Genomic DNA, 8,996 nt, shown 5'->3' on the forward strand with positions numbered 1-8,996 from the left:
CGGCCCAGAGGGAGCTGGGGGTGCGAAAAGGGCTTGGGTGGGGGTACGGGGTGGACCAGGGGGGTCGGGGAAGGGGGCTGGGTGGCTGAGAGCTGCTGGGGGACCAGGACGGGGACACCACTTCACGGGAACCCCGCGGACCCCTCCAGACACCCRCGGAACCCCACGAGCCCCCCGGGGTCCCTGCGAACCCGGCCTGACCCCCCCGGACCCACCAGGCAGGAGAGTGTCCACCCCCACCGTGCCCTGGGTACGTGCCCAGGGGTCCCCAGGATGCCGAACCTCCCGGGTGTGTGGGGGATCCCCGATTCGGGTCGGAGGGTTTACCCGGTGCCACCTCCTCCCCCCGCAGGTCCCCGGGGCCGAGGTGGAGCCAGAGAAGATGGAAGCATCGGGATGCGCCGGCTCAGGTGGGTACCAGGGGGCCTCAGGTGGGACTGAGGGTTCCTGTGGGTGTCTCAGGTGGGGGCTGCGGCATCCTGGCGTGCTCAGAGCCATCCCTGAGCCGAAAAGGGACCTGTCTGTGCCCTTTTGTCCCCCCAGCGTGGCTGGTGGTCCCCAAGGCGGAGGTGACCCCCGAGGGTGATGGAGACGATCCAGGGGACCCGGAGCTCCATGGCTCAGGTAAGGGACAYAGTGGTCACACTAGCGCTGCCAGGCATTTCCTGGGAACACGGGGGCCACATGGTCACTGTCACCCTGTCCTGGGGCTGGTGGCAGTGGTGGGTCCTTGAGGGACGGTCACCACCTCCCTGGTGCCATTGGCCTCAATAGCCACTATGTGTGGTGCCGGTGGCAGCTCCAGGTCCTTGGGTGAGAGTTACCATGTCCTGGTGCSGGTGGCTGTGCCAGGACATCGTGGCACTAACACATGTCCACCCGTGTCCCCTCAGGGCAGTGGCTGGTGCGGAAGGTGAAGGTGGAGGAGGAGGATGACGATGAGGCCTGGGCGGCTGCAGCCGCAGCCGGAACCGGGGCCGAGGCCCCGCTGGCTCCGCAGCCCCTTCCCGGCRCCATCCCCCCTGATGCCGCCGGGACACTGGAACACGCTGGTGCCTGCAAAGTGGAGGAGCCATGTCCGGAGGAGCTGGGGTACGGGGCACTGCCAGTCTGGGGGCCAGGGCCACCCCTGGACAGCATCGGGATCAGCTTTGGCGTCGGCACAGGGATGAGCCCCGGCCCCACCGGGTGCGGGCGCTGCTCCCGGCCCGGCCCGCGGCCATTCTGCTGCCCGCAGTGCGGGAAGGCCTTCGGCAAGAAGGCGCACCTGACAAGGCACCTACGGGTGCACACGGGCGAGCGGCCCTTCCCCTGCCCGCACTGCGGCCGCCGCTTCCGGCAGCGCATCCACCTGCGCTCCCACATGCGCACGCACACCGGGGAGCGGCCCTACCCCTGCCCGCGCTGCGCCCGCCGCTTCCGCAAGAAAACCCACCTGGACCGGCACCTGCGCACCCACACCGGGGAGCGCCCGCACCCCTGCCCACGCTGCACCCGCCGCTTCGCCCACCGCCAGCACCTCCTGCGGCACCTGCGCCTGCACGAGGACCCTGCGCCGGGGCACGGACACCACGATGGGGACGGGGAAGGACACGGGGATGGCCCTGCCGAGGAGAAGCCGCTGACCTGCGGGGGGTGTGAGACAAACCTCACCTGGAAGCAGAACCCGGCGTCGCACCTGCCACTGCACGTGGGATCAGTGCYGGGGGCCAGGAATGGACACCTGGATGGACACCAGGATGGGGACAGGGACATCCCCTCTGAGGAAAAGCCGCTCCCTTGCTCCCGGTGCGGGACGAGCCTCACCTGGAAGCAGAGCTCGGCATCGCATCTGTGGCAGCACCTGGAGAACCAAGCCCYGGACTGCGCCGAGTGTGCCCAGGACCCCCAGCACCCGCTGCAGTCGCCGCAGGGGCCCGGAGCCCAGGAGCCCCAGCAGCCATCACAGTTGCCCGGTGTGGAGTGCTCCTTCACACAGGACCCCCAGCTCCTGTCACAGGTGTCCAGTGCCAACTGCGGTCATGGCAGTGCCCGGGACCTGCAGTCCCTCCTGCAGCCCTCCCAAGTGCCCGGTGCTCAGGAACACCAGCACCTGCCGCAGGTGCCCAGTGCCAAACTTGCCCACAGCTGCAGCCAGGACCCCTCGCAGYCACCGCAGGTGCCCCCCGCCCAGCGCCCCTTCACTTGCCCGCAGTGCGGGCGYGGCTTTGGGCGCAAGGCACACCTGGCACGGCATCTGCTGGTGCACTCRGGCACCCGGCCCCACGCCTGTGCCCGCTGCGGCCGCCGCTTCAGCTCCAAGACCAACCTGGGCCGGCACCAGGCCGTGCACACGGGCCTGCGGCCYCACTGCTGTACCCGCTGCGGCCGCAGCTTCACCCGCAAAACTCACCTGGAGCGCCATGAGCGCACCCACAGCAACAGGATGGGCACAGAGACGGGCACAGCCACCACTGGCACAGGGATGGGCATGGCCACCGCTACCACTGGCACCAGCATCACTGGGTCCCAGCTGGGCTGGCCAGAGCCCCCCACCCTCTGTCCCTGAACACCAGGAACTGCCGGGGCTCCGGTGGATGACAATGGTGAATCCTTGGCACTGTGATTACCAGGAGGTGTCAGGATGTGCGGGGAAGTGCCACATGTCCCGATGGCTGTCGGTGGCGAGTCCTGGCACTGGACAGGTGTGCCAGGGGACCCAGTAGCTGCCAGTCCTGAGCACTGGGATGTGCTGGGTTCCCCAGTGAYTGCCAGTGCTGCATCCTTGGCACCCCGCACCGGGTTGTGCTGCCGGAATGTGCCGTGCCTCCAGCGGTGCCGSCGGTGAGTCCTCAGCACTGGGATGTGCCTGGAGATCTGCCACATCCTGAGCACCGGGAGTGCCGGGATGTGCCAGGATGCACCGGGGCTCCGGGAGGGGGATCCCACAGGATCCTACAGGATCCTGGCCTGTTCCGCCGCCGGCAATGGAGCGTTGTGGCCGCTGGCGCTGGGAAGCCCCCGGTGAGGGCTGGCACGGGCTGGGGTCCGTGTCGGGGGACAAGGGGGGACCCCRGCCCTTGGACGGGGGGGATCTCCCCACCGCGGCACTGCCGTGAGCGGGAGACACCGGTAATGAAGCTGAGCTGCCAATAAAGCCATTTTCATGGAACTCTCTGGGACCCTGGGGCAATCTCGGGGCCGGGGGCCCTCAGAGCTCCCCGTGTGGAGCGGGCGGGCCCGGGGGGCGTGGTCCGGCGCGGGGAGCGGGGAGAAGGCGCGGCCTGGGCAGGGGCGGGGCATCGTCTCCATGGCAACGGGGGGCGGAGTCTCAGGGGCCGCCGGGAGCCGCCGTGCGGTGAGAGCGGGGGGAGGGGGCGGTGGGAATCGGGGGTTTTGGGGGGAACGGGGGATTTGGGGGGACCTGGGGAGTACCGGGCGGGCGGAGAGCGGCGAGTGGAATGGAGGGGCTCGGGGGCGGTCACGGGGGCACGGGGGGGTTAACAGAGTGGTCTGGTGCCACCGGGGGAGGGAAAAGGGGGGTCTGAGGTCGGGGGCTGTGTCCGAGGGCAATGGGCGGTTCTGGGGGTGTAGCGAGAGCACGGACGGAGGGAATGGGGCGGCCTAGGGGGGCACCGGGGAAGGGAACAGGGTGGGTCTGGCCGTATTGGGATGGGGGCGAGTTGGGGTCTGGGGGTTCCCCATGGGCTCTAGATCTGTGCCTGTGCCCCAGGTTCCCCTCAGATGTGTCCCGCACATGTTCCTGCACACCAGTTCACCCCCAGATGTGTCACACGTGTGCCCACACCTCAGGCCACCCCAGAGCCACCGTGTTACCCCAGGGACGTTCCCCAGTGCCACCCGAGACACCTTTCCCTACTCARGATCCTCCTTGGGAGGGGCGTGGGAAAGAGAAGGTGACATCCCCAGATGTGCCCCACATGTCTTTGTGCTCCTCAACCCCTCACTCACGTCCCCTTTTCCCCCAGGTGTGCCCCACAGAGGTCCCCATGCCTCCAGTTTCCTCCCAGATGCACCCCATGTACATCCCTGTGCCCCCAAGTCCCCTCAGCTGTGTCTCATCTGTGTCCCTTGTGCCGCCAGCTGTGCCCCATGTGTGTCCCTGTGCCCCACTCACACATCACACGTGTCCCCATGCCGCAGGGCACCCCACAGGCTATCCTGGGCGTTCCCCAATGCCACCCTCAGCCCCTTTGTCCCCCAGGATCTCCCTGCAGGGATGGAGGGGCGCGGGGAGGAGGCGCCAGAGCCRGAGGTGTCGGAGCCGTCGGAGGAGGATGAGGAGGAGGAGGAGGACGATGGTTCTGGGGTGCGAGTGACACCGGCGCTGCTCAAGGCCACCACRGGCGAGTTCTCACTGGAGTCCATCCTGCTGCTGCGGTTGCGTGGCCGCGGCATTGCCCACCTGGGCTGCCTGGCCGACTGCTCCAACCTGGAGTGGCTGGACCTGTCCGACAACGCCATTGCGGGGCTGGCGCCGCTGGCCACGCTGCGCGCCCTGGCCGTGCTCAACCTGGCCGGAAACCGCGTGGCCAGCGTGGAGCCGCTGCGGGGCTGCCGCAGCCTGCGCCAGCTCAACCTGGCCGGGAACCGCCTGCGCAGCCTGCGCCAGCTGCGCTGCCTGCAGGGRCTGCGGCACCTGGAGAGCCTGCGGCTGCGGGACCCRCTGGGCAACCTGGGCAACCCGCTGTGTGCCACGCCCACATACCGCGCCGCGCTGGCTGCCATGCTGCCCGGCCTCAAGGCCATCGATGGGCAGCGCGTGGCCGGCCGCGGCAGCGAGCTCTTCCGCCTGTGCCGCGAGCTGGACGCCGCGCTGGACGCTGACGCCGCGCCTGCCGCACCCGCAGAGCCGCCGCAGCCRTGGGTGCAGGCTGGATTCTGGGAGCCACGGCCACCGCGCCGCAGCGCTGTGCTGGAGGAGGCCACGCGGCAGCTGGGCCAGGCCCTGCGCGAGTGCCGCGAGCTCGGCCGCCGCGCCGACGACTCCATCGCACAGGCCCAGCGCGCGCTCGGCCGCTGCCACCACGGCAACTTCGGCTTCTGAGTGCGGCGGGACTGGAGGGCGAACAGGGCCAGGGGACACCTGGAGCTGCCAGAGACCATGGTGTAGCCAGGATCCCCCCCAGAGGCACCAAAGCCTGGAGCCTTCKTTGTCTGAGCTGTGGGGGATGCCAAAGATGGGATTGGAGAACCCCCAAAACCACCAGGGCCCAAAGCCTTCCTCATCTGAGCCACAGGACTTCAAAAACTGGACCAGGAGAATCCCTGGAGCCACAAGAGCCAGAGCTGTGGGACCCCGAAACCAGGGCTGGGAGAGCCCTGGAACCATCACCAGGCCAGATCCATCTTCAGAACTGTGAGATCCCAAAAACAGGTCTCCCAGACCCTCAGTGCCACCACAGCTCAACTTCATTTTCTGAGCCACGGGACCCAAAAAATGGATCCAGTAGAACCCATAGAGCCACCACAGGCCACAGTGTCACCATGAGAGTCCCAGAGCCACCATGAGCCTGTCTCCTTCATCTGAGCTGTGGGACCCCCCCCACTGGAACTGGGGTACCCACCACAGCCTGCTCCAGGACTATGGGACTCCCCAGTGCCACCACAGCCTGGCACCTTCCTCTTCTGAGACACAGGACCCCCAAAATGGGGCTGAGGGACCCATAGAGCCACCCCCCCAGCTCAGCACAGCATCCCCAGGGAGCACCAGAGGAGCTGTGGGGAGTGCGGCCTTGGCTGTGGGACACCTTGGGGATAGGAGACACGGTGGCATTGTGCATTAAACATGTCCCACCTTCCGGTGTCCCTCTGTCCTGTGGCCTCAGGGCTTTCCCCACTGCTCAGCCCAGATCCACCACCTGTCCTTYACCCCTGGAGACAACAGGTGACACAGGCAGTGGTGACATGGAGCCTGCTCCCCACCCACCATGTGCTCRTCCCTCATCCCTGGGGACAACAGGCAAGGAATGACACAGGTGGTGCCAGGTGGGAATAAGAGCCATGACAGCCGAGCCAGTGCTGGGTTTACTGGGGAGTGGGGACAGGTGGGAGCAGGGGACACGTCCGGGACCTTCCTTGGTCAYGCGGTGCTGGGGGGTGACAAGCGCAGGAGGCTGGGACTGCCGTGGCAGTGTCCATCGGTGCTGTGGTGCCTGGAAAGGGGACACAGGAAAGGGATCTGTGACGGGATCCCTGCGTCTCCGGGGGTTCTCAGGTGTATCCCCATGTGCCCGTCCTGAGGGTTTCTCCAGGTGTGTCCCCATTCTGGGGGGCTCTCCCAGCCATGTCCCCATGCCGGGGTGTCCCCAGAGGTGTCCCTGTACCCACCTAGGCTGGCAGTCCCCGGGAGAAGGCGAACATTCCAGGCAGGTACAGCGCATCGCCCCCTTTCCCGGCCTCCTCCACCGCCCGGCACTCTGCCTCATCCCGCTGCCGGATCTCCTGTGGGCACAGCAGAGGTTGGCACCGGCTGGGGACAAGGGGTGACACCGAGGGCACTGGGGGCACCTCACCTTGGCGGCCAGGTAATGGCTGGGGCCGCAGTTGTGGTACTTGTCCAGCACCTTGGGGACGTCACTGTTGTCGAACTTGTAGCAGGCCAGGCAGGTCGGCTTCCGCTAGGGACATGGTGGGATGTCACCCCCTGGGACCCCCAGGGATCGCCCAGCACCATCCCCCCTGCCCCACCCTGGCACCCATGGTAGCGCAGTGAGGGGACATCCTTGGGAATATCCCAGAATGTGTCCCAAGGCAGGGGAACAGGACATGCCACAAGGGATGGGGGACATCCAGGGAAATGCCCCAAGGGKGTGGGTGGAGATGTGGCCCAAGGGAGGCGAACACATCCTTCAGGATGTGCCCCAGGGGGATATGCTCAAGGGAGGGAGGGACACCCCCAGGACGTGGCATGGGGAATGGGGACATGCTGGGATGTTCACCAAGAAGATGGGGACGCGCTCAGATGTGCCCCAGGGRCTGGGACACAGCCAGGACACATCCCACGGGTCCCCCCTCACCCGGCTCTCCAGCACTCGGCAGTGCCGCTGCGGCGCTCGCTTCCGACATGCCGTCTGTGCCAGGCCCAACCGGAGCTGCACAAACGTCCCCGAGGAGTCCTCCTGTGGGAACAGGGGGCGGGAGGGCGTGGCAGGGATCCCGGACTGCCCTGGAGGGATCCCGACCTTCCCGGGAGGGACTCTCAAACCCCACAAGACTCCCAGGGAAACACAGCCCCCGGCAGGATGGYAAATCCGAGAGTGACCCAGCTGCCCTCAGGAGACACTCAGGTAAATCCAGCCCAGGAATGACTCCAGGGTGGCTCCAAGGTGGGTGAGTGGCCCAAAGTAGGGGGTCTGTGGAGTCCTGGCCCTTGCCAGACACAGGACAGTGCTCCAKGGGCACCCTGAGATGGACTCGGCTCTGGCGGCACAGGGATCAGCTGGGATCCGTTAATGAATAACTGAGCTCAGCCTGGTCAGYGGGGCTGATCCCGGGGCACCCCTGGACATCCCGTCACCCACCACCTGCCTGTTCCCTCTGGGACACCCCGAGCCCCTGCCATTGCTGTGGCCATCCTGGATCCCAATCCTGAATCCCGTATCCCGAACTCTTCTGCTCAATGACCCCGTCSACCTCCCCATTACCTCCGGGACACCCCAGTCCCCTCCTCAACCCCCTCTCTGCTCCTTCTGGGACACCCCAACATCCTCCCCATTCCCACGGTCATCCCAAATCCTGAGCCCCAAATCCCAATCCCTAATCCTATTGCTCCCTTGCTCGATGATCTCGTTTACCACCTGCTCCCTCCAGCACACCCCCGGATRCCCTGACCCCCTTCCCTGCTCCCGTGGCCATCCTGAACCCCAAATCCCAGATCCCAGTCCCAGTTCCTGCTCACCCCCTCGATGATGCCTTCCACTGCTTGCTCCCTCCCGGACAYTGCATCCCCCTCCCCATTTCCTCTCGGACACCTCTGCCGCCCTCCCCGAGCCCCTCCCCATTCCCGTGGCCATCCCGGCGCCCAAATCCCTGTTCCCGATCCCGGATCCCGTTACTCACCCGCTCGATGACCCCGTCCACTTCCCGCTCCTTGAAGAGGAAATGCACGTTGCTGCGCCCGTGGAAATACTCCAGCACATCCCGGACCACGCGCCGCTGGAGCGGGGACTGGCCCGCAGCCACCGCGGCCACCCCCAGGGCCAGCGGCAGCCACAGGGACACCGGGAGCCTCATCCCGCCGGGAATGGYCTCACGGATCCACGGGCCGCTGGCGTCGGCCTGGCATGAACCGATTTCCTGGGATCTGCCCCCAAATCCGCCCCCGGGACGGCCCTGCGGGTGACCCCCCCCACCCCGCGGGGCCCGGGAGGAGGGGCTGGAATGGGATGGGGGGGAGAGACCCCGGGAATGGCGTCATGGGAATGACATCCTGCCCTCGGGAAAACTCTCCGGCCCCCAGGAAGGGCTCCTGCTCCTCCACAACAAACTCTTGCCCCCCGGGAATGTACTTCAGTCCTCTGTGAAGAAACTCCAGCCCCCGGGAATGACATCCTGTCCCCGGGAACAAATTTCTGCCTCTGGGAATGGGCTCCAGCTCCTGGGAACAACCTCCAGTCCCCCAGGAATGGTTTCATGTCCCACTGGCAATGACATYCTGCTCTCAGGAACGATCTCCAAGGGAACTAACTCCTGTCCCCGGGAACGGGTTCCTCACTACCGGGAATGGGCTTGTGCCCTCCGGGAATGGCTCCAGCCCACAGACAATGTTGTCATGTCCAACTGAGAATGACATCYTGCTCCCAGGAACAAACTCCTGATAGCGGGCATGGGTTCCGGCCCCCGGGAACAACCTCCTGCTCTTCCCGGCTCTCCTTGTCCCGGAAGGCCCCTCCTGGGAGGGGCGAGGGGGAAGCTGGTCAAGGCCGGGGGATGGGGTTGGGGGAGCGACATCCTGAGGGATGTGGGACACAGCAGGGGGAGGGGGCAGGTGGCAC

The 8,996-nt window shown here is 66.8% G+C and overlaps 3 protein-coding genes across 4 annotated transcripts in view; 2 read left to right on the plus strand and 1 right to left on the minus strand.

Annotated features, from left to right (window-relative positions):
* Window positions 1-78: 78 nt before the first annotated feature.
* Window positions 79-8,996, plus strand: part of LOC130574634 (uncharacterized) — a 16,325-nt gene continuing 7,407 nt past the window's right edge. Inside the window, exons 1-6 of the mRNA XM_057367969.1 lie at window positions 79-250; window positions 353-410; window positions 544-624; window positions 894-2,540; window positions 3,969-4,021; window positions 4,205-5,010. Coding sequence (XP_057223952.1) covers window positions 383-410; window positions 544-624; window positions 894-2,540; window positions 3,969-4,021; window positions 4,205-5,010 — 2,615 coding nt within the window. The 5' untranslated portion in view covers window positions 79-250; window positions 353-382. The remainder of the gene's footprint in view (window positions 251-352; window positions 411-543; window positions 625-893; window positions 2,541-3,968; window positions 4,022-4,204; window positions 5,011-8,996) is intronic.
* On the plus strand, window positions 3,290-5,800 carry LRRC61 (leucine rich repeat containing 61). Of its 2 annotated transcripts, none has more exons than XM_057367883.1 (2): window positions 3,290-3,337; window positions 4,205-5,799. In XM_057367883.1, the coding sequence occupies exons 1-2, from the start codon at window positions 3,290-3,292 to the stop codon at window positions 5,045-5,047; spliced, it is 891 nt and encodes a 296-aa protein (XP_057223866.1). In that variant the 3' UTR covers window positions 5,048-5,799. The 2 variants fall into 2 exon arrangements, with proteins under 2 accessions (XP_057223866.1, XP_057223865.1); XM_057367882.1 differs by lacking the exon at window positions 3,290-3,337 and adding an exon at window positions 3,661-3,896 and having other exon boundaries at window positions 4,205-5,800.
* On the minus strand, window positions 5,983-8,313 carry RARRES2 (retinoic acid receptor responder 2). Its single transcript, XM_057367890.1, has 5 exons — window positions 8,062-8,313; window positions 7,020-7,121; window positions 6,516-6,620; window positions 6,331-6,444; window positions 5,983-6,155 (listed from the first exon to the last, which is right to left on the minus strand). Exons 1-4 carry the CDS (start codon window positions 8,233-8,235, stop codon window positions 6,331-6,333), a joined length of 495 nt encoding a protein of 164 aa, XP_057223873.1. The 5' UTR covers window positions 8,236-8,313; the 3' UTR covers window positions 5,983-6,155.

Source organism: Malurus melanocephalus, unplaced genomic scaffold (genome assembly GCF_030028575.1).
Source record: "Malurus melanocephalus ecotype Western Australia unplaced genomic scaffold, MMel_1.1 scaffold_86, whole genome shotgun sequence".
NCBI classification, from domain to species: Eukaryota; Metazoa; Chordata; class Aves; order Passeriformes; family Maluridae; genus Malurus; species Malurus melanocephalus.

What these genes read in the sequence shown, in the direction of transcription:
- RARRES2 (XM_057367890.1), bottom strand. Translation starts at nt 8,235, where the DNA reads ATGAGGCTCCCGGTGTCCCTGTGGCTGCCGCTGGCCCTGGGGGTGGCC. An exon ending in TGGACGGGGTCATCGAGCGG is followed by an intron (nt 7,122 to 8,061) that starts GTGAGTAACGGG and finishes CTGTTCCCACAG; the next exon opens with GAGGACTCCTCGGGGACGTT. An exon ending in GCCGAGTGCTGGAGAGCCGG is followed by an intron (nt 6,621 to 7,019) that starts GTGAGGGGGGAC and finishes CCATGTCCCTAG; the next exon opens with CGGAAGCCGACCTGCCTGGC.